Source organism: Terrapene carolina, unplaced genomic scaffold, assembly GCF_002925995.2.
Source record: "Terrapene carolina triunguis isolate 2854851 unplaced genomic scaffold, T_m_triunguis-2.0 Scaffold212, whole genome shotgun sequence".
In the NCBI taxonomy this organism is placed as follows: domain Eukaryota; kingdom Metazoa; phylum Chordata; order Testudines; family Emydidae; genus Terrapene; species Terrapene triunguis.
In genome coordinates this window covers 1,230,840-1,258,391 of record NW_020664563.1, presented here as the reverse complement: position 1 = coordinate 1,258,391, position 27,552 = coordinate 1,230,840, and the positions used below count along the sequence as shown (strand labels likewise).

General features: G+C 50.6%; 1 protein-coding gene across 1 annotated transcript; it reads left to right on the top strand.

Annotated features, from left to right (window-relative positions):
• Positions 1 to 26,633, top strand: LOC112112255 (serine/threonine-protein kinase Kist). Its single transcript, XM_024208108.2, has 8 exons — positions 1 to 244; positions 3,520 to 3,812; positions 7,207 to 7,398; positions 9,488 to 9,582; positions 10,817 to 10,893; positions 22,342 to 22,440; positions 24,778 to 24,866; positions 25,404 to 26,633. The coding sequence occupies exons 1-8, from the start codon at positions 1 to 3 to the stop codon at positions 25,548 to 25,550; spliced, it is 1,236 nt and encodes a 411-aa protein (XP_024063876.1). The 3' UTR covers positions 25,551 to 26,633.
• Positions 26,634 to 27,552: the final 919 nt, after the last annotated feature.

Sequence of the window (27,552 nt, the reverse complement as noted above, 5' to 3'; positions counted from 1 at the left end):
ATGGCCGGGGCCCCGCTGCTGGAGGCGCTGGGTCGCCTGTGGCAGGTGCAGGCCCAGCTCGGCAGCGGTGCCTCCGCCTCCGTCTTCCGCGTGAGCTGCTGCGGGGACTCGCGCGCTCTGCTCGGCGCCGTCAAGGAGTTCGTGCCCCCGGCGCGGCCCGGGCCTGCCGCCCGCAGCGCCCCGGAGTACGGCTTCGGCAAGGAGCGCGCCGCGCTGGAGCAGCTGCGGGGCCACCGCAACATCGGTAACGGGACCCCCCTACCCTACCCCCCCCCCGGGCAACATCGGTAACGGGACCTCCCCCCACCCTCCCCGGCAACATCGGTAACGTGACTGGCCCCCCGGGACCCTGCACAACATCAGTAATCAGGACCCCCCCGCCTCCCAGCAGCGTTGATCGCCGGCACTGGCCAGGACACCTAGCACCTCCCTGCAACATGTAACCTGAACCGCCCCCACACACAACATCAGTAAAGGGATTAGTAACAGACAGCCTCTTGTGCTACTTGGTGGGACCCTCTGCCCACCACCCCAGCATCTGTAACCAGGGCCCACCCTGCATCCTCTGGGCCAGGACCCCACCACAGTAACCAGGACCAGCTGGGGCCTCCTGCATGGCCAGCCCTAGACTCCCTGTCCCTCTAATATCGGTAGCCAGGGCCACCTGCCCCCTCCAAGTCCCCATAATTGGACCGACTGGGAACCCCTGTGTGCTCCAGCCAGGAGCCCCTGCACTCCCTGGCAACATTGGTAACCGGGGCCAGTTGGGACACCCCTCATCTTCCTCCCCCCCCCCCTTCCACCCCCCCCCCCTCCCCCCCCCCCCCCCCCCCCCCCGCAGCAACACCAGTAACCGGGATTTGCTGAGACATGCCCCACACTCCCCCAGCAACATCAGTAACCAGGATTCCCCTGAACTCTCTGGCCAGGACCCCTGAGTAACTGGGATTGGGTCTGGACCCCCCTGCAACACAGGTACCTGGGACCCCTGGCATCCCTCTCCCAGGACAGGACCCCCTACATGCACACATCAGTAATCAGAACCCCTGGCACTGCCTACAGGCCAGGCTTCCATGGTCATGACCCTTCCCACAACATCCGTAACCAGGATCCCCCACGCAACATGGGTAACCGGAACCACCTGGGGCCTTCTGCATGCCTGGACTGGGACGCCCTGCACTCTCCCCCAACATTTGTAACCAGGACCCTCCCTGCATCCCACAACCTGGACCCCCCACCCCAGTAACTGGGACCGGCCAGGACCGCTCCTCCTAATCCTTGCAACATCTGGGACTCTGCCATGACCTCCTGGCCAGCACACACACCCCCATACTTCCACCCCCACAACTTCAGTAACTAGGCTGGGACCCGACCCCCAGCACCTCCAGCTGGGACACTATGTAAAATTGGTAATCAGGACCCCTGCTAGTCCTCTGGGCTAAGACCCTCCTGGGCCCCCTACTCCCACCCCCAGTAACTAAGACAGGGCTGGGACAGGACCCCCATACCCTCCCACAACATCAGTGATCAGGATTCAGGACCCCTGCACCCCAATCTCCCCACAACACTGCTAACTGTGGTACCCCCACCCTCCGGTACAGAACCACCAACCCCCTGTCCCTACTGCAACATCAGTAGCTGGGATCCCTACTGCCTCATGAACCAGAACCCCCCAGGCCTACCACTGCATCAGTAACCAGGGCCCCCCGATCCCACTCTGCAACGTCAGTAACAGGGACCCTGCCAGCCCTGGCCTCTCTCTCCCTGCATCCTCATGGCATCAGTAACAGGGACCCTGAACCCTACCAGCCCTGGCCCCCCTCTCCCTGCACCCCCATGGCATCAGTAACAGGGACCCAGGCCCCTGCCAGCCCTGGTCCCCCTCTCCCTGCCCCTCCACAGCATCAGTAATGGGGACCGTGGCCCCTGCCAACCCTGCCCCCCCCTTCCCCCTGCACCACCACAGCACATCCTCCTCTCCACACGCTACAACATCAGTAATTGGGCTGGTCCAACTGGGCTGGAATGCCCACCTCCATTCCCCACCACCACAGTATCGGTAACAGGGCCAGTACCCCCACCAGGCCTGGCCCCCCCACCATAACATCAGGGACTACAACCCTTCAACAACATTGGTAACCAGGGTCTCTTCCCTCACTAGCTCACAACCCTGTACCGCCAGGCCAGTGGTGCTCTATCTCCAGCTATAATGTCAGTAATCGGAACGGGGCCCCTCTTACTGCAGCATGAGGTAACTGGGACCCCCTGCATGGGCTAGGACCTCCCCAAGATAGAGACTGCCACTCCCCTACTGCAACATCGGTAACCAAGATTCTTCCCCCCTCCTCCCCGTCTTTGATCCCTTTGCAATATCAGGAGCCAGGACCCAACTGCCCTGGGACAGAGATCTACCCACCATCACAACACGAGTAACCTGGACCCCCCACCATTCCCTGGGATCTCCCACCAAGCCGAGACACACACACCCCAACTGCTACATCAGGAGCCGGGACCCCTCCACAGCAGTGACAGAGACCCTGGCTCCCCCTCACCCCTGGCCTGGCCTCCCATCCCCCTCCACAGTGTTGGTAACTGGGACCTCCCCCAGGCTGTGTTGGGGCCCATAGCCCCTCCCAGCAACATCTCTAACCCGAGCTCTCCTGAGCCAGGATGGGGACATTACCCTCCCTGCCCCAGCGACATCCTGATGGGGGCCCCCACTGCAATGTTGGAAATGGGCTGGGACCCCTTCCTGGGGAACTGGATACACCTGCTCCCTACAGCAGCCTGAGGAACTATGCCAGGGTCACCTCCTAGGGCTACCGACCAGTCCCCTGCAGCACCGGGCATGGGAATGCCCTCTGCACAACTCACCCACTGCAGCAGTGGTAATCAGGTCAGACCAAGGACAGCCCACCCCACAACCTCCAATTACCAGCCCCAGTCCCCCACGTGGGCAGGCTGTGCTTTGGGCCAGGGTGGGATCTGAAGCTGGGGGGTGCTTTGTACCCTCCTGTGTTCTAGGGCTTTTCATCCTGCAGCATCTGGCAGATCAGTGTGGAGGGGGGTCTGCCCTGAGACCAGGTGCCACCTATATGCTGCTGCAGGCTGCTATGCCCTGCCTCCTTGTGCCCATGCTGGGTGGGGGAAGGGAAAAGTGATGAAGCATGCATCCAGCCTCTGGCAGAACCAGTAGGAGTTTTGAATAATCTGCTGGTTCCTTGCTTGGAGTCCAAAGTGCAAATGTAGCAAGAAAAGGGTTAGCAGGCTGGCTCTGTACGCTCCCAAACCAGCCCGTTCCCTCTTCCCCTCCCCACCACGACAGTGCAGGTGTCATGTGAGGGGAGAGGCAGGCATCAGAGGCCTGTCTGTGCTGGGGGATTTCCAAGCCCAGCTGAGCAAGTTCTTTGCTTTCAGCCTCCGTATGCTCCCTCGCTGATCTAAAGGGAAGCAGAACGGGTCTGATGCTCAACTTGGAGTCACTTTGAATTCACCAGCTTTGCCCTTGTCTGATTCCAGTGACGCTGTACGGCGTGTTCACCAACCACTTCTCTGCAAATGGCCCTTCTCGCTGCCTCCTGCTGGAGCTGCTGGACATCAGCGTGTCAGAGCTGCTTCTCTACTCCAGCCATCAGGGTTGCTCCATGTGGATGATCCAGCACTGTGCCCGTGATGTGTTAGAGGCCCTGTCTTTCCTTCACCACAAAGGCTATGTGCATGCAGACCTCAAGCCACGCAACATCCTGTGGAGCGCAGAGGAAGAGTGCTTTAAACTCATTGACTTTGGGCTTAGCTTCAAAGAGGGGTATCAGGTTTGGAACACTGTTTATAGGAGCACTTAATTCTGTTTCATGTCACTGTGCTGTGATCCTGTCAACTGTCTGCAGCTATGTGGATTTGCTGGGCTGGTGACTCTTTAGGGGTTACCCGTCTCTGTGGATCATTACTGAGCCAATGATCCAGCTCTGTAGGAATGTAGGGATTGAAGACCCAGTCGGACCAGTGGTCCATATTGTGGCCGATAACCAGATGCTTCAGAGGAAGGTGCAGCTAGGAAGTAGTAGGCCCCTAGGGTCATTTCTTCCTAAACCCAGATAGCTAGTGCCTGGCCTGTGCCCTGGAACATGAGCTTGTATCTCATCTAACAGGATGCAGATGTTCCCATTATCCATGTAAATATCTAATCCTTCTCTTGATCTTAGTCTCTTGATACCTTGTGGCTGTGTATTCCTCAGGGTGATTAAACATTGGGTTTAAATGCCTTTTTTAAATGTGTTGCTTTTCAATTTCACAGACAGTCCTTTGTTCTTGTATTGTGCAAGAGGGTAAACAGGTGCATAAATCTACAGGCTCTCCTCTAGCATTCCTTATTTTATGTACGACCATTACCCTATGTCCCTTCTTATTCACCTCCTGCTTAACAACCCTCATCTTTTCAGTCTCTCCTATGAAAATCTCACTGTCACTCAGTTTTCACCCATCTTTTGACCTCTTTTTCTGCTATGTGCCTTCCAAGATAGGGTGATGCTATTAATGAATCCTCGCATTCTGTTTGATCTTTTGACTGCCACTTCACATTGAGCAGATTTTCACTGAGCTCTTTGCAAGGATGTCCTGGTTCCTTTTCCATGTGCCTAGCATTAATATGGAGCCCGCCCACCCCTGCCCCCGGTGTATGGACAGTTCAGATTATTTATCCTGATGTGCACTACCGTGCATTTATCAACACCGACTTTCATCTGAAACCATGCAGCCTCCATTCACCCAGCTCTGTTAGACCCCTTTTGGTGCTTCAGGCTTTACTTGTCTCAGCTAACTTAAACCATGTTGTCATCTGTAAATCTCGTCATCTTCCTGGGCAGCCCCTTTTCTGGATCATTCATATGTTAAACAGCACTAGTCCTCCTAAGGAGCCGTAGGACACCTCACTGTTAACATATGACACTAATTTACCTCTCATCTGGGACTACTTAGTTTCCTTAATAGCTTCCTGTGAGGGGTCTGTCAGAGGGATTTTGAAGTCCAGATTGCCTGTCAGCTGGTTCTCCTTCATCCACCTTGTGGCTGACACCCACTAAGAATAGTAGTAGACAAGACTGACATGATTTTCTTTTTCAGAAGTGGTGGTGGTTTGTCCCTCTTGTATCCTGTTCATCTAGATGTTCTATGATTCAATTATTTCAACCACTTGGCCTGGTACTGAAAGCAAGGCTCACTGTCTGATTGCCAAGGTCATCCATTTGATTTGCTATCTTTGAGCTCTCTGGTACAGTAGCTGATTTTAATGAGCATATTTTAGTTAGTGGCATGGCCAATTTGCTCTGAAGTGCTTTTGGGACCTGTGACTGTCTGCCATGCTGTGCTAGTGACTTGTTACTCTGCCTAGCAGAATGTGTTGAGGTTTTCCCGTCGCGTTTGCTCCTCTAATTCCTTCTTAACCATCCTAATTCGCTTCTTGTATTTGGACCTTTCTGCTGGGCTGAATTTCCTGGTTTTGGTGTTGGGAGCCATCCAGGTTGACCTGAATAACCTCGAGCCTTGCCATGAGAACAGACTGAAGCTGGCTTGTCCTCTTCCCCCTGTTGTTTAGGTGCGTAAGTGCCTTCTGTGACCACTAGGGCTGCTTGTCTGTGATTTTCAATTTCCTCACTTCTGACTCTTGGGCCTCTTTGACATGGTTCTCCTCTTTTAAATAAAAATATCTCCCTTTCTATCACTTAAAGCTAGGGGGTGCTGGGCTTTTAGAGAGGTTCTCTGGTAAAATGAGGTCTCAACCACTTGTGGTTACCAGTGATCTTGGCTCTTCCCGATGGCAGAGGTGGCTAAATTCCAGATTTGGGAATTATATTTGGCCTATATCCTCTCGGTTTTAGCTAGCCAGTGTTATCTTTCTGCCCTAAGCTGCTGTTTAGTTGGGTGGTTAAACCTCGGCCGTGTTTTGCTTCAAACATGTCTGCACTTAGAGTGGGTGAAGGGATCTTTTTATACCGCTCGTATGTCAGTTTGAAGTTTACAAGCCACTTTGGGCTCCTTCGGATGAAAGGCACTTTGTGAGAATAAATCTGCAAGAGATGTACAGTCAATTAGTTGAACTGAAATGAATTCTCTTTGAATGGGTTCCTGGTAAAGTTGGCTGGCTCCACACTTTGCCTGGAGAATTTAGTTTCAAACTCTTCTCTTCTGCTGTAATGCCCTGGCTTGACTCTAAAACGATGCTTCGGAGCAGCCCTATAAAGGCAAGGGGGCATGTAGTTTATTTCCTCTGCTGCCATCTCTCTTTTCTTTGAACAGGCAGCGTATAGGCATTTTACTTTCTCTTCAGTAGCAAAAGGCAGAGCTGTCGCTGCTGAACAGGAATTGATTGCTGCAGTTTTTTCTGACTGCGGGGGAAGAGGAGAGCTGGGGGGAAAGTATATTTAAGTTCCCTGCCTGCATATTACAGATGTTTGTTTAGGATTTAGCTTTAAAATATTAGTATTTGAACAGAAGCCATTATCAGTCCTCTCTGCTCTGACATAAGCTGATCATGAGCTAGGCCCAGAAGTCCTCTCTGTCCTTATATACTGTATTAGTTTTTGGAGGAGCATTATGCAGACTTGACACCTTACTCTGAAGCATCTAGAATTCTCCTTGGCAGGAGACTGGATATCTGTTCAGATGATCATTGGACTGGTCCAGGATGACACTGCTTGCATTGATATTGGTGCTCTGCCTTTCACTTTCATCTCCAATACAAATCACTGATGTCAAAATGAGCCACTAGCTTTCTTACTGGAAGGTGGTTCTCTCTTAAAGTGTCTCACCAAACTGCTGGCTGGGCTACCAAAACAGACTGACCTTTCTAAACTTGGCTGGCTGTTTAACACCTGGAGATTTAGCAAGCTTTTGTTAAGCTGCCCATCTCAGTGGTTCTCAAAGTTTTGTACTGGTGACCCCTTTCACATAGCAAGCCTCTGAGTGTGACCCCCCCCTTATAAAGTAAAAACACTTTTTAATAAATGCTGGAGGCAAAGCGGGGTTTGGGGTGAAGGCTGACATCTCACGACCCCCCATGTAATAACCTCGCTGACCCCCTGACGGGTCCCGACCCCCAGTTTGAGAACCCCTGGCCTATCTGGAAAGGACTCTGGAAGCTGGTATAAGGGGGCGGGGGGGAGGGAATTGGCTGAATCCTGGTTCTAGTATTCTATGTTCGATCTTCCTTAGGATGTGAAATACATTCAGACAGACGGGTATCGGGCTCCAGAGGCAGAGCTGCAGAACTGCCTTGCTCAGGCGGGGCTCCAGAGTGAAACGGAATGTACCTCTGCTGTAGATCTGTGGAGTCTAGGAATCGTTTTACTGGAAATGTTCTCAGGAATGAAACTGAAACATACTGTCCAATCTCAGGAATGGAAGGTGAGGAAAAGCTGCTCTTTGGATTCCCAAATCCAGGGTCATTGTTCATGCTGGAGGAGCTTGTGCTCCCTTGTTTTATCCTGCTTATATGATGCTATTCCCAATGCCCAGAAAATGCATTGAAACCATCCCTTTAGTTCTTTCTTCAGCCTTCTTGGGAGTTACTGTTCTGGAGCACTAAAATTGCACCTGTCCATAGGATGGGGATGTCTCTTTGGGGCCTGAATTCACACTGTGGGACGGGTGAAATGCTAAGGCTCCAGGACTGGGTCTTGTCTAGGGTCTTGTCTATACTGCAGAGTTTTGTTGCCAAAAGGCAGCTTTTGGCGACTAAACAATGGAGGTGTACACACTGCAATGCCACTTTTGGCAACAAAACTCTTCAGTTTCGGTGACAAAATCAAACCACTTCCACGAAAGGCAGAGAGCTTTTTGTGGCAAACTTAAAGTGACAAAGCATCAGTGTAGACACTGCTGTTCATTATATCACCAGAACTAGCCTCCCCCAGTATCCCACAATGCCTGCTGTGACCGCTCTGTTCACTGTTTTGAGCTCGACTGCTCTGAACTTAGAGACAGCGTGCCAGCACACTCCCTCTCCCCCAACACACACACTCTTCCCCCCCCCCCCACACACACCCTGTCACACACTGTCTTCCCCCACACACACACACACACACACTTCAGTTGAAAAGAAGCTGCCAATCTAGCAGGATGGCCAAGAAATCTACATCATATGATGCTGTACCTGCCCCAGGAGGCATTGCAAACCCTTCCCAAAGCACCCTGCGGCCAGTTGCACAGAGGGATAGCTACCCACAGTGCACTGCTCTGTGTCAATGCAAGAGCTGCTAGTGTGGATGCGCTCCACTGACACAAGGAGCATAGTGTGGATATGCAACAGTGGCTTAATTAGAGCGACATCACTTTTGTCGACAAAATTCTGCAGTGTACACTTAGCCTAGATCTTGGCTCTGTTTGTAAGACTGCCAGCTTTGGTGTAACACCAGAATGGAAAGTGAAATAGATCAGTTACGTTTCTGCAAACTAGTTCAGTGGCATGGTGACAAAGCAATAACTTTCTCTGGCTTTTAGTGCGACTCTCACAATGAAGGGCTGTTTATTAACTCTAGGAGTGTACTGAGGACAGGAGAGTGCTGCAAGGCATGTCTGACTGACTGACTCCACATTTCTGCTCTGAAATGGTCACTTTTATTTCCAGCTCCTCTCTTGGCAATAGGCATCATTCAGAAAGACTCCCAGTAAGGAACTGAAAAATGTGTCACAGACGGTGAAATAAGCTCATCCCTGTGAAATCTGATCTCCCCCTTCTGCTGGAGCCTCCCAGCTGGAGGCTCCTAACTGCTAGTCCAGGCTGAGCTAGGGAGAAACAGGACTTGTCCTTCCCCTGCACAGCTGCTCTCAGTGGGGAGATTAGACTTACCTCCAAAGGCAGCACAGAAGTGAGTGTGGTACACCCTCACTTCTGCGCTGCAGCAGCCATGTAGCTGCGCGCAGGGCTTCCACCCCACAGCTTCTGCCCGGACTCAGGGCTTCCACCTCCCATGGCTTGGGGTGCTGGTGCTTGCCCCCCCCACCTGCAGCTCAGGGTGCCCAAATTGGCCAGGACCCATGCTTTAATCCGCCACTGGCCAGTGCTAGCCTTTAGTAGCCCCTGGCTGGGGTGTTCCCACCAGCACTGGGAGATCAGACTTACCTCCACCTCTGGGAGCCTCCTCCTGCTGCAGGAAGCTCTGGGACTGCTACCTTCAGAGCCCAGCTCTGCAGGCAGCACAGAAGTGAGGATGGCAATCCTGTGACCTTCCTACAACAGCTTTGCAACCCCCCCCCCATGATCCCCTTTTGGGTCAGGACCCCCATGATTACAACAATGAAATTTCAGATGTAAACATATGAAATTGTGAATTTGACCAATTTTAAAACCCTCTGGCCATGAAATTGACCATAATGGACCATGAATTTGGTAGGGTCCTACCCATAGGAAATGCCCCCTCAGTCTCAGCGTTTTGGTGAATGTTCACCCCAGGATTTTATTTTCCTTCTAACCCTGGTTGCTTTTGCTTTCCAGACAAACAGTTCTGCCATCATTGATCACATTTTTGCCAGTGAAGGTGTGGTAAATTCAGCCATCCCAGCCTATCACCTCAGAGACCTTATCAAGAGGTATATTGCAAATAGCAAATGTTACATGTTACTCTGAGGTACATGTATGCTGATCCAAGCAGTACTGTTCTACTTGTAAAGGTTTGTCTTGCATTCAGATACCAAGGAGTCTTGCAGTCCTTGCCTAGGCTGCCTACTCTCCTGAAACTTTCCCATGGTTGTGCTGGCAGTGCAGCTCCAGGAGTGCCTGACTCCTGGTATTCTAATTACTGTGTGAGCAGGGCTGCACAGAGTGGGTGTAGAGAACATTGGTGGCCTGCCTATGCTAGCACTCCCATTGTTGCCGTCCGGGGAATGGGGTGATGGGGAACTTGTATAAAAATATTGATGGTGATGAGGCGTTGGCAGCATCTCTTTAAGCCAGTAGATGAAACATGTTTGGAAAAATGCCTTCCCTGTGATGTCAATAAGGTCCAAATAGGAGCATCTGCAGTTCCTAAGTTAGTAGAGGAGAGGGCTCAGCGCCGCTGCTGCTGCTCTGATCCTTCCCAAGTAGCAGCAGAGTAAATCAATAACTCTAGCAGCAACGAAACTGACTTGACTGCCTGGTGGGCTGCAATGGAGCTCCAGTCATGTCACTTCCCTGCTGCTAGTGGGGGAAGCTCTGAGCAGCAGCTGAATCAGAGTTCCCCTGGGGAAGAGGACCTAAAAACAGAGGCTGGGGGAGGGGATAGACGTTTGTCCCTGAGCATCCAGTGTTGTGAGCCCCAGTGATCACAGCTTTCCCCAGAAGGTTCTAGGTCACTGTGGCACGGTCGCCTGCCATCCTGTAAATGGGAATATGCAGAGGCTTTTCAGAGAACAGCCATCTCACTGTGAAAGGGTAGACTCTGGAGCAGCCATAGGGCAGCATCTGTAGGAGAATATTCAATCATGGACCTGTAGCTAGAAATGGTTATAACTGATGGTATAAATGAAACCACTCATCAGCATGGCCTGTGCTAAAATCTAAGTGTCGCTTTCCAAACTCAGTTTTGGTAGAGGAGTCTGGAAAAGTTACTCACCAAACACTCCTGTAAGAAGCCCTTTAAGGTGCTTGTAACGCCGAAATTCTCAGAGACTATGAACAAAAGAAAGTGCACAGAAATCCCACGTGTGAGAGTGCTGTAAGGGGGCAGATGTGCTGTGGGGTTTGTACGTAAGGTTCCAGTCTCACTTGAAATGCAGATCTCATCACTGCCTTTGCTGTGGGGATGCTGTGTGCAAAAACATGACGTCTCCCTTTGTCTTCTAGCATGCTTCATGATGACCAAGCGAAAAGAGCCACTGCTGCAAAGGCCCTGTGCAGCCCCTTCTTCAGCATTCCCTTCGGTAAGTTGTGTAGTTCCATCCGCCTCAGGCTTCTAACATCAAGGGCAAGGAGCCCTTGTGTCCAGCTGGAATTGTTTTGCCCCTCAGGCTTTCTTCACTTATTCTCCCTGGGTTGGTCTTTTGTGCCTGATGGCAGCCACCAGTCCTCTGCAGCACAGCTGCTTCAAACTTTGCCCATGCTTCACCCTGTGCACAGGATCTGACTGTGGCTTGTCTCCCTAGCTGGAGGCCACAAAGTGTTGGTCTCCCTCTAGAAGGGCAGGCAGGCACTTTTCACAGATTCTGCTTAACTTAGACAAAACCAGCATTTACTTGACCACCCAAAGAAGAAGGGTAACCAGTAATATGTGCCTGTTATGGGTACTATGAAATCCCTTTTGGGTAGCCTTGAGCTCTAGATGCCGGGGTAAGCAAATAGATAGATAGATAGATAGATAGATATGGTTACCTTGTTTCCCACTTAGGCCTGGTCTACACTAGTAAATTAGGTCAGTATAACTACATTGCTCGGGTGTGAAAAATCCACAGCCTCTGAGCAATGCAGTTAAACCAAACTAACCCCTGGCGCAGTCGTTGATGGGAGAATTCTCCCACTCTCCCATAGAGGTGGATTACCTACATCAGTGGGAGAAGCCCTTCCATCGGGGCGTAGGTAATGTCTTTACTGCACTACAGCGGCGCGGTTGCAGCATTTTAAGTGTAGACAAGGCCTGAGTATGAATCTCGGGGCTTGTGAAGCACCGTGGGAGGGGGGGAGGGGAAGCTGTCTGACAGTGGCTTCTGTTAGTGCTTCATCAAATTAAGCTTGTTAGCAGCTGAGCAATGTCAATACACTGCCCACTGAAGGCAGCAGTGTGGTCCAATGGATCAGGCACGAGTGGGAGTCAAGTCCTCCTTCTGGGGACTACATAGCAAATCACACTGCATGCTGGTGTTGGGGTCACTGCGTTGCTCAGTCAGCACTGCCCTCTTGGATCCAACAGTGTGATTTCCTCTTCAGTTGAAATGGAAAGGCCATCTGCGCCAAATCGCACGCTGGGTCACAAGCTTCCAGCTGGAGAAAAGTCGGGAACACTCCTGCCTCTTTGGAGTCTTGACCCTCTCCATGTTGTGTCCAATTACCCTCCCTCCCCCCCCCCCCCCGAATGTCTGTCAGTCCCCCCAGGAGCTGCACACATGGCTTTGCCTTCTGCTGCTTTAGCTCTTTAGGCAGCACAGCTGTACTCCTTATTCATTAGTGCCAGTGTAAATTATTAGCAGGTGTGGAGCCTCTCGCCTCTGGGCTGGCAAGTGGCTTCTGCTGAGTCTCTGCAGCTTTCCCTGAGCTGTGTGAAGTGTGGGGTGGAGAGGCTTGCAGAAGAGGAAGCTTCTCAAAGCTCAGAGTGGCCCTGGAACATAAGAACTGCCATACTGGGTCAGACCAAAAGTCCATCCGACAGTGGCCAGTGCCAGGTGCCCCAGAGCGAATGAACAGAGCAGGTAATCATTGAGTGATCCATCCCCTGTCACCCATTCTCAGCTTCTGGCAAACAGAGGCTAGGGACACCATCCCTGACCATCCTGGTTAATAGCCATTGACGGACCTATTCTCCATGAATTTATCTAGTTCCTTTTTGAACCCTGTTATAGTCTTGGCCTTCACAACGTCCTCTGGCAAAGAGTTCCACAGATTGACTGTGCGTTGTGTGAAAAAATACTTCCTTTTGTTTGTTTTAAACCTGCTGCCTATTAATTTCATTTGGTTACCCCCTAGTTCTTGTGTTATGAGGAGTAAATAACACTTCCTTATTTCATGCTCAGTCATGATTTTATAGACCTCTAGCATATTCTCCCTTAGTCATCTCTTTTCCAAGCAGTATAGTCCCAGTCTTATTAATCTCTCCTCATATGGCAGCCATTCCATACCCCTAATCATTTTTGTTGCCCTTTTTTGAACCTTTTCCAATTCCAATATCTTTTTTTTTTTTTTTTTCCTGAGATGCGGCATGCAATAATATGTGGACGTACCATAGTTTTATATTGAGGCAGTATGATATTTTTATATCTTATCTATCCCTTTCCTAATGATTCCCAAGATTCTGTTTGCTTTTTTGACTGCCGCTGCACATTAAGTGGATATTTTCAGAGAACTATCCACAATGACTCCAAGATCTCTTTCTTGAGTGGTAACAGCTAATTTAGACCCCATGATTTTATACGTATAATTGGGATTATGTTTTCCAATGTGCATTACTTTGCTATTTTGTTGCCCAGTCACCCAGTTTTGAGAGATCCTTTTGTAGCTCTTCGCAGTCTGGCTGGTACTTAACTATTTTGAGTAGTTTTGTATCATCTGCAAATTTTGCCACCTCACTGTTTACCCCTTTTTCCAGATCATTTATGAATATGTTGAATAGGAGTAGGCCCAGTACAGATCCCTGGGGGACCCCCCTATTTACCTCTCTCCATTCTGAAAACTGACCATTTATTCCTACCTTTTAACCAGCTACCAATCCATAAGAGAACCTTCCCTGTTATTCCATGACAGCTTACCTTGCTTAAGAGCCTTTGGTGAGGGACCTTGTCAAAGGCTTTCTGAAAATCTAAATACACTATATCCACTGGATCCCCCTTGTCCACATGTTTATTGACCCCCTCAAAGAATTCTCGTAGACCTTGGTAGAACACCTTGGTTTGTGAGGGCTCAGGCCAGTAGCTTCATTCGAGCCGGCAGCCTTGGGCTGAGGACAGCTACTCTGGGCAGGCTCAGTGCCTGGCTGGTTGGGGAGCATGTTAACACTTTTCCTGTTTTGTGAGGGATTTGGGTTGCATTTGAAGTATTATCTCCCCAGCTACCTGGAAGTGCTCTGCCTGGCAGACTTTTTGAGCCAGGGCTCCTCCCACTTTTAGAGAGTACAACTTCTGCATCTCAGGGTAATTTTTGGCCCTTTCCTGCTGAAAGACAGCGGCAGGCTCTAGATGGCTCTTCTGTCCACCTGCCCCCGAGGGCATTACGGTCAGACTGCGCAACAGCTCTTGAGCCCAAAAGAATGAAGGCATGTGTATGTGAAGGTTCGGGGCTTTGGGAAGGCAAGGAGCTTTGATGCATTGACACTAGGGCATTGTGGTTAAAGCACTGGACTGTGACCCAGAAGATCCAGGTTCTGTTTGTGGCTGGCCGAAGGTTTCCTACGTGACCCTGGGCAAGTCTTGTAATTTCTGTGACCATTTCTCCATATGTAAAATGGGGCTCATACTTCAGAAGGATATAGCTATGACTGCTTGCAATACTACAGCTCTAGGGCTGTGTAAGATCTAGTGTAGGCTCGTAGCGTTTTAAGGCATTTAGGACCCTCTGGGCTGCCCACCTAATAACACAGGCCATACGGTTGCGCTAGAGCAGATCTTTTAGAAGGCCATCACTTAGTCACGCTCTAAAGACTCCAAGTGCAGGAGACCCCAGCCCAGCCCGTGTGAGTTGTTCCAATGGCTCAGCACCCGAGGTGTTTCAAAACACTTGTCATATTTTCAGTTTGAAATTTGGTGATTTCCATTTCCAGCTGGAGAATCTTGTTCTGCCTTTTTGTCTGCTAGATTAAAGAACCTGCTGCTCTCAAGAGTCTTCTCCCTACACAGGGTCCATCTACACTGCACTGAAAAACCTGCAGCGCTGAGTCTCAGAGCCCAGGTCAACTGACTCAGGCTGCGGGCTGAAAATAGTAGTGTAGACGCCTGGGCTCTGAGACCCAACCATCTCATGGGATTTTGGAGCCCGGGCTCCAGCCCAAGCCTGACTGTCTGCACTGTAGTTTTTAGCCCTGCAGCCTGAGCCCCAGGAGCCCGAGTCAGTTGACCCAGGCCGGCCATGGGTCTTTTGTTGCAGGGTAGATGTAGCCATAGGGACTTGTAGACCATGATCAAGTCATCTGCTAACCTTTTCTTCAGTAAACTAGACAACTGTTAGGTCGGCTTTCCAGACCTCAGATTATCTTTGTAGCTCTGTTCTGAATGTCTCCATTTTGTAGCCTCCTTTTTGAGGTGTGGACACCAGAACTGGATGCAGTATTCCATTATGGCTTGGTGCCATAGAACATGAGGTGGTCCTGGGCTTTTGCGTTGTGGTGATGTAGTAAAGACACTGGCACACCCACTGAGGCCTTCTGGCAGGTTGGCATGTTGGTGCCAAGCAGCAGAGATGCTCCATCACAGCAGTGTTACTGGGCTCTAAAGTGGTGAGCCTCTGGAGAAATGCCCAGGGGCTGAGGCCTGAGCTGTCTTCTGAGACATCAGGTAGCTATCACCATTTAAAGCATCATCCTCACTTCCCCAGGCTCTGAGGTGCCCACCAGCTGAGGCTTTTCTAGCCACAGCAGCGGTACAATGTCCTTTGAAGTGCTGGACAGTGGGAGGCAGCACAGATACATCTGTGGTCATCCCGCCAGGCTGTCTCCCCCTGCATACCAGCCAGGCTGAGCTACAGTAATGACTTGACAGGAGAAGTCAGCTGAGCCCCTAAGAGCCAGGTCACTGCACCCAGATCTGTTGGATTCTGCTCCCAGATGAGCATGGAAAGCAGAGAGGCAAGGCTTTCCAGCACCAGGAAACAGGCTGCAAGAAATCCACCTTCCCTGGGCCACCACCACGTGGGAGCTATGTAACCTCTCCAGGGGTCTAGGCCAGTGCGTGTCTCGTTAACAAAGCAACTGAACAGTGTTAGCTGGCTAATGCTAAATAAAAGAACTTGCATCTCCACAGCCTGAGATGCAGAAAAGCAGCACTTCTGCCAGATCAGACCTGTCAGCTCAGCCCTGGGTCCCATTTCATCATCAAAGCTCCTGGTGCCTGATTCACTGAAGTCTTGGGCACCATGTGGAGGCAGAGCCTCCTGGGAATGACAGCAGTGGGAGTCCAGGAGGGCTTGGTATTGAAGACTTCCCAACAGGAAGAATTGTGGATTTCCATTGCTTAGCGAAGCACAGACGCTCGCAGTCTGGAATTAGGAGTTGCATTCCACAGCATTGTTCAAGGGGCTGCGCATTGTGGGGTCTGCAGGGGTCCCACTTGGGATGAAGCATTGAAGATTTCAACCTGGGAATGTCTTAGGCTTGGTGTTTGATGCCTTTGTCCTATTGATGGAGCAGCAGAAGCACCCTTTCCCCACCAAGACACTGACTCAGGATAGTAGACCAATGAGTTCTTCCATGTCCTGGTGCCATGCAGGGTGAAGTTTTAGGAGTATGTGTGTCTATGTTGCTCTGGGTCACTGACAACTCCAGGGGGACCAGCATCTCAACAGTCCGCTCCCGGTGCTGTTTTACCCAGCAACCGCTCTGTCTTCTGGGATCACTGCATGGCTGGTAGGTCAGTGCTTCAGATTGTGATTCCTATATTGCAATTCCATTATAGCTTAGTTCCTAGCTCTGCTCCTTGTGACGATCTGGTGGTATTGAAAGCCTTCCTCTGCCTGTTTGCATGGTGTGAGGCGGTGCTGCAGAAGGAAGCATTGATTGGTGCTTTCTTAGAGAGTTAATCTAGAATATCGCTTGAAGCTTTCGCTTTCACTTTTGACACAGCTGGGTCAGAGCTCCCTACAGTCCAGTTCTGCTGGGAAGTTGGCTGCACTGGGGATAGACTTGTTATCTACAATCGCATTGTGATACCCTCACTCCACAAGTCAGTTCATTTTGCTGGAGCTACCCATGGGTAGGGCCCTACCAAATTCACAGCCATGAAATATGCGTCACAGACCATGAAATCTGGTCTTTTGTGTGCTTTTACACAATACTATACAGATTTCATGGGGGGAGACCAGCATTTCTCAAATTGGGGGTCCTGACCCAAAAGGGAATTGCAGGGGAGTCACAGTATTGCCACCCTTACTTCTGTGCTGACTTCAGAGCTGGGCGGCATACCATACCATGCTACCCTTATTTCTGTGCTGCTGCTGGCAGCGACTCTGCCTTCAGAGCTGGGCTCCCAGCCCGCAGCAGCCACTCTCCAGCTGCTCAGCTCTGAAGGCAGCGCTGCCGCCAGCAGCAGTGCAGAAGTAAGAGTAGCAATACTGCAACCTCACCTACAATAACCTTGCGACCCCTCCACAACTCCTTTTTGGGTCAGGACTCCTACAATTACAACACCATGTCTGGTTTGAGAGGTTCATACTGAGAAAACAGGACAATCAGCGAGCTATCTTAAGTGCCTGTACACAAATGCAAGAAGCCTGGGAAACAAGCAGGGAGAACTGGAAGTCCTGGCACAGTCAAGGAATTATGATGTGATTGGAATAATCAAGACTTGGTGGGATAACTCATATGACTGGAGTACTATCATGGATGGATATAAACTGTTTAGGAAGGACAGGCCGGTCAGAAAAGTTGGGGGAGTTGCATTGTATGTAAGAGAGCAGTATGACTGCTCAGAGCTCTGGTATGAAACTGCAGAAAAACCTGAGAGTCTCTAGATTAAGCTTAGACGTGTGAGCAACAAGGGTGATGTTGTGGTGGGAGTCTACTATAGACCACCAGACCAGGGGGATGAGGCTTTCTTCAGGCAACTAACAGAAGTTACTAGATCACAGGCCCTGGTTCACATGGGGGACTTCAATCACCCTGATATCTGCTGGGAGAGTAATACAGCAGTGCACAGACAATCCAGGAAGTTTTTGGAAAGTGTAGGGGACAATTTCCTGGTGCAAGTGCTGGAGGAACCAACTAGGGGCAGAGCTCTTCTTGACCTGCTGCTCACAAACAGGGGGAAGCAAAAGTGGATGGGAACCTGGGAGGCAGTAACCATGAGATGGTCGAGTTCAGGATCCTGACACAAGGAAGAAAGGAGAGCAGCAGAATACGGACCCTGGACTTCAGAAAAGCAGACTTTGACTCCTTCAGGGAACAGATGGGCAGGATCCCCTGGGAGAATAACATGAGGGGCAAAGGAGTCCAGGAGAGCTGGCTGTATTTTAAAGATCCTTATTGAGATTGCAGGAACAAACCGTCCCGATGTGTAGAAAGAATAGTAAATATGGCAGGTGACCAGCTTGGCTTAACAGTGAAATCCTTGCTGATCTTAAACACAAAAAAGCTTACAAGAAGTGGAAGCTTGGACAAATGACCAGGGAGGAGTATAAAAAAATATAGCTCAGGCATGCAGGAGTGAAATCAGGAAGGCCAAATCACACTTGGAGTTGCAGCTAGAAAGGGATGTTAAAAGTAACAAGAAGGGTTTCTACAGGTATGTTAGCAACAAGAAGAAGGTCAAGGAAAGTGTGGGCCCCTTACTGAATGGGGGAGGCAACCTAGTGACAGAGGATGTGGAAAAAGCTAATGTACTCGATGCTTTTTTTGCCTCTGTCTTCACGAACAAGGTCAGTTCCCAGACTACTGCACTGGGCAGCACAGTACGGGGAGGAGGTGACCAGCCCTCTGTAGAGAGAGAAGTGGTTCAGGACTATTTAGAAAAACTGGACGAGCACAAGTCCATGGGGCCAGATGGACTGCATCCGAGGGTGCTAAAGGAGTTGGCGGATGTGATTGCAGAGCCATTGGCCGTTATCTTTGAAAACTCATGGTGATCGGGGGAGGTCCCGGATGACTGGAAAAAGGCTAATGTAGTGCCCATCTTTAAAAAAGGGAAGGAGGAGGATCTGGGGAGCTACATGCCAGTCAGCCTCACCTCAGTCCCTGGAAAAATCATGGAGCAGGTCCTCAAGAAATCAATTTTGAAGCACGTAGAGGAGAGGAAAGTGATCAGGAACAGTCAGCATGGATTCACCAAGGGCAAGTCATGCCTGACTAACCTAATTGCCTTCTATGATGAGATAACTGGCTCTGTGGATGAGGGGAAAGCAGTGGACGTGTTATTTCTTGACTTTAGCAAAGCTTTTGATACGGTCTCTCACAGTATTCTTGCCAGCAAGTTAAAGAAGTATGGGCTGGATGAATGGACTAAAAGGTGGATAGAAAGCTGGCTAGATTGTCGGGCTCAACGGGTAGTGATCGATGCCTCCATTTCTAGTTGGCAGCCGGTTTCAAACGGAGTGCCCCAAGGGTCGGTCCTGGGGCCGGTTTTGTTCAATATCTTCATTAATGATCTGGAGGATGGCGTGGACTGCACTCTCAGCAAGTTTGCAGATGACACTAAACTGAGAGGAGTGGTAGATATGCTGGAGGGTAGGGATTGGATACAGAGGGACCTAGACAAATTAGAGGATTGGGCCAAAAGAAACCTGATGAGGTCAACAAGGACAAGTGCAGAGTCCTGCACTTAGGACGGAAGAATCCTATGCACTGCTACAGATTAGGGACCGAGTGGCTAGACAGCAATTCGGCAGAAAAGGACCTAGGGGTTACAGTGGACAAGAAGCTGGATATGAGTCGACAGTGTGTCCTTGTTGCCAAGAAGGCTAACGGCATTTTGGGCTATATAAGTAGGAGCATTGCCAGTAGATCGAGGGATGTGATCATTCCCCTCTATTCGTCATTGGTGAGGCCTCACCTGGAGTACTGTGTCCAGTTTTGGGCCCCACACTACAAGAAGGATGTGGAAAAATTGGAAAGAGTCCAGCGGAGGGCAACAAAAATGATTAGGGGGCTGGAGCACATGACTTACGAGGAGAGGCTGAGGGAACTGGGATTATTTAGTCTGCAGAAGAGAAGAATGGGGGGGGGAGGGTTGATAGTTGCTTTCAACTACCTGAAAGGGGGTTCCAAAGAAGATGGATCTAGACTGTTCTCAGTGGTAGCAGATGACAGAACAAGGAGTAATGGTCGCAAGTAGCAGTGGGGGAGGTGTAGTTTGGATATTAGGAAAAACTTTTTCATTGGGAGGGTGGTGAGGCTCTGGAATGGGTTACCTACGGAGGTGGTGGAATCTCCTTCCTTAGATGTTTTTAAGGCCCGGCTTGACAAAGCCCTGGCTGGGATGATTTAGTTGGGGATTGGTTCTGCTTTGAGCAGGGGGTTGGACTAGATGACCTCCTGAGGTCCCATCCAACCCTGATATTCTAGGATGGTCCTGTCTCAGCAAACTCAGGGCTTGTCTACAGGAATATTTCATTTACAGCAAGCTGGGGTGTGACTCTACCCCATACTAGCCTGCTGCAGAGTAACTGTCCACGTTGACCCTGCTGAATCGCTTTAACAGTTTATTAGTGCACTTTGATCTAGTCCACTTTGAAATGGGACTCAGTCAAATCACGGTAACGAACTGTTCATGCGAATCAGCGGAGTCCACATGGACACTTTGGGCTGGTCCACACTAATCGCCCAGTTTGAACTTAGGGCTGGTCTACACCCAGCCGCTAGTTCGGCGGCTGGGGATCGAAGTTCCGGGTTCGACTTATCGCGTCTGGTCTGGACGCGATAAGTCGAACCAGGAAGTGCTCGCCGTCGACTGCGGTACTCCAGCTCAGTGAGAGGAGTACCGCGGAGTCGACGGGGAGCCTGCCTGCCGCGTGTGGACCGCGTCTGAACCGCGGTAAGTTCGAACTAAGGTATGTCGAATTCAGCTACGTTATTAACGTAACTGAATTTGCGTACCTTAGTTCGAATTGGGGGGTTAGTGTGGACCAGGCCTAAGATACGCAACTTCAGCTATGTGAATAACGTAGCTGAAGTTGAAGTACCTTAGTTCGAACGTAAAGGTACTTACCAAAGGTCCACATGCGGCAGGCAGGCTCCCCCGTCGACTCCGCCTACTCCTCTCGCGGAGCAGGAGTACCGGCGTCGACGGCGAGCACTTCCGGGATCGATTTATCGCGTCTAGACAAGACGCGATAAATCGATCCCAGAAGATCGATTGCTTCCCGCCGAACCCAGAGGTAAGTATAGACGTACCCTTAGTCCATGGCAGGCTAGTGTGGGGGTAGAGTCACACTCCAGCTTGCTGTGAACTAAATTTTCACATAGGCAAGCCCTCGGACCGGTGGTTTATACTAGAGCTCTTCCCCTTCTCCGCTGCATTCGGTCTGACGCTTAAGTGTTCGTTCCTAAATTGATCAGCTTCCTTTGGAAGCAGCCATTGCCTGTTAACTCTTTGTTCCTTCCACTCACACTCTGGACTGCAGCACCTCCTGACACAGGTCTAGCGAGGTGGTGGTGGTCTTGAGTCATTCTAGGACAGATAGCTGCTTAGCTGGTTAACGTTCTCCTAACGTTCTCCATCCTAGAGAGGCTGCCCCCTCCCACTTTAATTGGGAAGGCCCTATGGGTGTATCTTACATGGAATAAGGCCCTTAAAGGAGCTCATCTCCAAAACTTTCCTAGACCCCAACTAGCTGGGCAGAGTTAGAGCTGAGTGAAAACTCCAGGGACTGCCTCTTTGCTTTCCCGGCTGCTGTAACCTACAGATAAGGGCCTTGAGGGAAGGTGGGTCAGACTGCCATGGTCTCAATCTACAATCTGCCTCGTGGTCTGTTAGGGAACTTACCCCGCCTCATACCTTTGAAGGCATGGGCAGTTCTTGTTGCTTTAGGGTTTGTTAGAGGTCTTGGTTGTCTTTTGATGACGAACCATTCATTAGGATCTTGCTATTCTGTGCTGGCCTGCTGGCCTCGCTGGTCACACTGCAGCAAGAGTGCACATGGCAGGATTTCTAGGCATCCCTTGAGCTTCTTGTTCTCCAAGAGTGGCAACTTGCCTTTAAAGAAGGGACGCTTACTTTGTAATTCTGCTCTGTGAAGAGCTCACACAGGGTTCTAACTCACCCATCCTTCCACCTCCCCAGAATACGGGGCCCTACACTAAGGCAAAGGGTTGCATTTAAAAAAAACAGCACTTTTCTTTTGCCCTTGATACTGTGAACTGTGCAGTTCTCATGGTGCAGTGGTGCACAGCTGGATTTGGAAGGGAGGTCTTGCTTCACATGCATTCAGGAACTGACAGAAAATATTCTTGGGGGAACTGAGGCTGTGACATTGGGAATAGAAGGAGCTTGTGCAAAACACTGGTCAAGAGGAGTGGGTACCTGCTTGAACATGGTACCCACGAGTGCGAATCCTGCAGTGATGGTACGTACAGAGAAGTAGAATTGCAAGATGAGTAACTCTCCTTTCATTGACGGGGTAGAAGGGCTTTATATCCTGCTGTATAAGTAACACCTGGTCCAGCTACCTTGGCCCTGGGGACCCTTGTCAATGTCTGAATCCAAGCTGAATAGCAATAATTTCAGACTTGATTCACACTGCTTCTGTGCCTTTAAAATCACTTTCAGCCACTGTCTCTGGGCAAACTAACCTTCTGGCCTTTGGGTCTCACAGGTTGCACTCAAAGCCTTCCTGGAAGGGAGGCTGGTCAATGTGCAGATTGAGGCCAGCTGCACACAGCATGGCTACAGGGTGTAATGCATGTATGTGGTGAGGGGAAACAAAACTGTACCTCCAAAAGTGTAAATACTGATACAGCCTTTCTCGCCCTCCCCCTGCTTTCCCGTTTAATGCCTTTCCTTCTATGGAACTGGGTGGTGGCAAAGCAGCTCCCCATATTGAAGATCTGATGATGCTTCCAACTCCAGTGCTAAGGCTGCTCAATGTCTTGAGTGATGCTTCTCTTCAGAGTGAAGAAGAATATGAAGGTTGGTATCTGTATTACAGACTGCAGTGCAGTAATGTTGTCGTACAAATCCACATCCCAGAATGCTGTTGGGATCAGAGTGGGGTGAGAGTTTAGAGGCATAAGGAAAAGGGAGCAAAGAAACTCGGCTGGGATTTGAAACAAGTGCATAGGTACAGGAAGGCTGTTCCAGACGGCAGGAGTTGCAGAGAATGCTCTGAGAAGAGACTGGGCCTAGCTGATTAGAGAGGGTGACCCAGAGACTGGGGTAAGTTCATGGATGGCTAGAAGGGCTGCTTGAGCACATAACCAATGGGTCAAAGCAGCGCCAGACACCTGCATGTGCAGAACAGGGTGGGAGGGAGGGGAGAATGCTGAAATGCGTTGAGTGATGTCATTCAGACATCAGCAGAGATTTAAAATAATCTATCTGTATTGTCGTACATTAGCAACGTTGTGTACAAAGTGCAGACGCTCGGAGAAAACTAGGAGAGCCCCCTATGGGGGTAGGCTATAGGATGAGCTCTCTTCACAAAGAGCCTGGCTTGTAGTAGCCGGGTTTCCTCCCTGCTTTAAGTGACATTATAACCCAGTACAGAGCACTCATGGAACTTCCAGCTTCTAGCTGTGCAAAACGATCAGTGAGTGCACACACCAGGGAACAGGACTGGCCCCACTCCTGTGAGCAAGCAGTGCAGCCACACGTGTCTAGTCCGTGACACTAATGTTTCCCCTCTGGGGACCCAGGCTGTCACCCTTGTCCTAGACGGGGCTTGTTCCCACTGTGATGTAGCAGAGACTTGGTGACTGAAGGACGCAGCGCTCTGCCAGACACTATATGTCGTCTGTCTGGAACTGAGACCCCTTTAAATAACATGATTTTTCTGCTGATGCTTCTGGGACAAGCAGAATCAGTGGGTGGCCCACTGAGTGCAGGCATTTCTGGGGGCTGGGAATACTCCAGGTACAAAAGCCCCCTTGCCATGTGTTGGGAACAGAGAGCAATGCCCCTCCCCAGCCTCCATGCTCCTGGGTCTGACACCAGGTCGCTGCTGCCTCCCAGCAGCAGCCTTGTCTAAATGTTCCTGTACTTCTCCTGTGGCAATCTTTCAATCCCCTCCCTCTCCTGGTGGACAGGCGGGGGGACAGTCGGCACCGGGGAGGCAGACAGCAGCAGGGCTGTCGCCACCTCCCAAGTAGCAGGGCTATGGAGCAGAAAAGTCATTGAGACACCCCAGCGGCTAGGGAAAAATAACAGTTCCCCACACCCACACCAAGGCTTGTGGTAGCATCTTCCCTTCAGTGCTTGACTCCTGGTGGGGAAGGTGAAGTTAATGGGGTTTAAGAAGAGCTGGAGCATCATGGGATAAGTACTCTCCTGGGCACCATGATGGGATTGCTGCCTACTATTCATGCAAGAGCGTAGGGTGCCTCAGGACCACCATGTGCTTCAATGTGCCCAAGTGGGTAGCAGGAGGAAGCTGGAGCTGGACTCCAGGCTCCCTGTAGCACCCCAGAGATCCTGTGCTTCCTATGGCCTCCCTCCCACCACAGTGCAGAGTTCAGGGAGAGCACGCTAGCTGAGCAGATTCCCTGGCTCCCCAGCTGGTATCCCAGTTTGCCACCTGCTTCCCCAGGTTCTCCCCCAGGACTCTTGTTTTTGGTTCCAGACTTGCCTCTTTAAAATCTGCAGGAGCTGCTGTGAGCCACATTGAGCACCTGGCTCCTCCTGGGCCTAGCGAGATCTGCAGAAGATCCTATAGATCAGGGGCAGGTGGAGTAGGTATGAAGATATGAAGGGTGGGGAGAGCTGGGTGGCTGCTCTCTGGAATTCCCTCCTGTAGGCTTAGCGCTTCCTTCCAGTATGTGTCCTTGCGGAGCAATGGCAGCCACTCTGTAGGCTAACCCTGATATTGCCCCTTCCTCAAAACCTGCAGCAGAAGTTCTGCCAAACCAGGGGCCAGCAGAGAATTTTTTCACCAAACTAGAGGGTATTTGGGCAAGTCATTTTTATTGAGGTAGCATTTCAGTCCATCATGAGAACTCTCCAGTGCTGGCTTAGCCACGGCCTTGCTCGGGCAAGTCACTTCACTATCTGCCCAGCCTCTGGCACACCTTCCCTCTCCCTGCCAGGATTCTCTTGGTCTTAGCTGGGTCGCTGCCAGATTCCAGCTCACTCAGACATTGGGACATCTCTGGTGTACGCAGACAAAGAAGGAGACTTAAGTGTACGATGAGAAGTGACTGATCCAGACTCAGTCGGGACTGCTCACATTCCACACAGTTGGATTGCCCTAGTGTGGTTTATAACTGGTAATAGTTTGCAAAGCACAGGCCACATGGCTTTCTCTTCCCTCAGATGTGCTGGAAGACATAAGAGAGGAGTGTCAGAAATACGGCCCGGTGGTTTCCATGCTTGTTCCAAAGGAGAATCCTGGCAAAGGCCAAGTAAGTGTGGAAGGGAAGGGGCTTGATATTCACACTGCCAGCCTGACTGTCAAGCATTAATCCTGCTGGATGAGGGCAGTACTGTGCAACTAGAAGTATCTGGTTCTGTTGTGCAGCAGCATGAATTTGGCAAGGTAGCTCAGTGTTTCCTAGCCTAAGAGATGCCAGACTAGTTTTAGGGGAGGGTTTGGGGTACAGAGTGGAGGATGAGGAAAGTGGGGTGAGAAAGGGGTGTGTTAAGATGTTCAGCGCCAACTTGCTAAATGTCTAGTCCAGAGAAATGAGGAATGGTAGGTAGAATCTTAACTGGCCCTCCCTACAGACTCGGGCTGTGTGACCCCCTTCCCTGCTGTTCTAGTCCCACGGAGTCTGCTGAGGGCACTCTGGAGCTACAGGCAAGGAAAGCAGTTCATTAGCGATAATTCCTCACTAAGGAGGAAAGGAATAAAGCCAAACTTACCCAATCAGTGGGTGATGGATGAAATCCCTGGGGTCTGTGACTCAATGGCAGTGATGCCCTTGTCTCTGTCTTTCCAGGTCTTCGTTGAATATGCAAATGCTGGTGATTCCAAAGCTGCCCAGAAATTGCTCACTGGAAGGATGTTTGATGGCAAGTTTGTTGTGGCTACGTTTTACCCCCTGAGTGCCTATAAGAGAGGGTATCTGTACCAAACATTGCTCTAGCAGCAGCAGCCATCAGGAGAGTCGGCAGCGTCTCTTCCTCATTTCAGTGTGTTCTGCAGTTTGAATGTACAAAGAGCTTCCTAGCCCTGCTTTTGAGTAGTTTTGAAAGGAGATCTGCACAGTACAGAACTGGGCTTTTGCCCTCTAGTGCTGCTTTGTCCTGTACAAAGGTAGCCCATGCGGCTTTAAAATGATCTGTGTTCTGCTTGTTTGGTTACATTAGAGACGTGGCTCTTGCCTACCCTGGAAGGCTCTCGAGTGACTGGAGTAAGTAGTGGCATTGCCATCACAGGAGACTCGATATCTAAGCAATTGAGGTTAAGTCTGGTTCAGACTGTTAAAAATGTCGCTTCAGTGTCTTGACATTAATGATTGACTAATGTTTGGGGAAAGGATCTCTCTGTTAAATATTCATCGCGGAGTGATAACCCCCCCCCCCCCCCATACACTTGCTCTGAGACACCCAGGAGGCCCTCCGGCAAGAACAGGAAAGACTACACTTTTTTTCCCCTGTTATCTAAGGTAAAAAGACAAGCAGAAACCCCTGCATCTCTGGGGTGGGTGGAGAAGGCTTCAGGTCTCTCCACCCCATAAAGTAGTGGCCATCTGGCCTGTGGGGTTACGCTGTCACTGACAGCTGGCCCAGGGAGACCTGTAAAATTTCCTCCGCTCTAGCGTCCGCTGTTGTCTTGTTGGGAAACTGATTGTCAGTGTCAGTGAAGGCAAACTGCTGTCTGAGAGCAGGGCACCTGCAGCAAAGTGAATTCACTTGTATGGACAGGCTGGGCAAATGTGGAATCCGTTAAGCATCTTCGGGGAAAGGACCAGTGTTAGTCCTGACCCCTGTAACACCATGTAATCTAGAGGTTACACATTGCCATAGTATGGAGTCATCTATCGCAGCTGACATCCATTGCTCTTAGTACGAGTGCCAAAGAGTGCATAATGCAGAGGCATTCCCAGCCTCAGCAGGATGTCTATTCTGAAGACTTTTTTAAGGGAGAGCAAATTTGTACCTGTCGTCATTTCCTTGTTTGGCTTCTGTTGTAGCATGTGTGGGTTTTTTTGCTTTAGCCAGTGTTGATTTATTGGAATTATGGCAGTAAGCAGGAAGCACTGACACTTTTGGCTCTCCATAGGGTACACAAAGGGCCTGAGACAATACAAGATCCTTTAGAACAAGGATCCTTGAAATAATCCTACTTGACTGCTAAGGGCCTCCTCCAGGGTGATGCATTCTAGTGCCAGAGGGACTGTGGGGTTAGCAAGCACATTAGTTGGATGCTGTTCAGGAGCGCCGCCAGCTTTTCTGATGCCCTAGGCGGCGGGAAGGTCCCGCCCCAAAATGCCGCCCCCCACAGAGGCAGCGGAAGGTCCCGCCACCGAAATACCGCTGCGGTCGCCGCCCCCCGAATTGTAGCGCCCTAGGCTGCCTAATGGGTTGCGCCGGCCCTGGTGCTGTTAGGAAAGAAACAGATTGGGTGTGGCCCATGTCACTGCTTCTCTCAACAGGAGAGCAGCCTAAATTCGACTCATGCTCTACTTGCAGTGCTTTAGCATTGAGCAAGAGCTGCTAGAACAGTAGTTCTCAAACTTTTGTACTGGTGACCCCTTTCACACAGCAAGCCTCTGAGTGCGACCCCCCTCTTATAAATTAAAAACCATTATAAATGGTGGATGCAAAGCGGAGTTCGGGGTGGAGGCTGACACCTCGCGACCCCCTGAGATGTCCCTCACTAGAATGTACTGTTTACAAACCCCACGTGCATAGACCCCTTCCTTTGAGTGATAGGCACAGGAGGCGAGGAAGTAAAATAACCCTAGGGGGTGTGGAAGCTGCTGCACCACTTTTAGTGCTGAGGAGAGGCCTCTGATCCCAAGCCCTGTCTAGAGAAATCTGGGGCAATTGTTGAAGAGATGTCCCTACCTCACTCTGCATTGAGGCCGCTGCGCTTATCCAGGCAATGTGCTGCTAGCATCCTGCCCAGGCTGGACTTCCAGC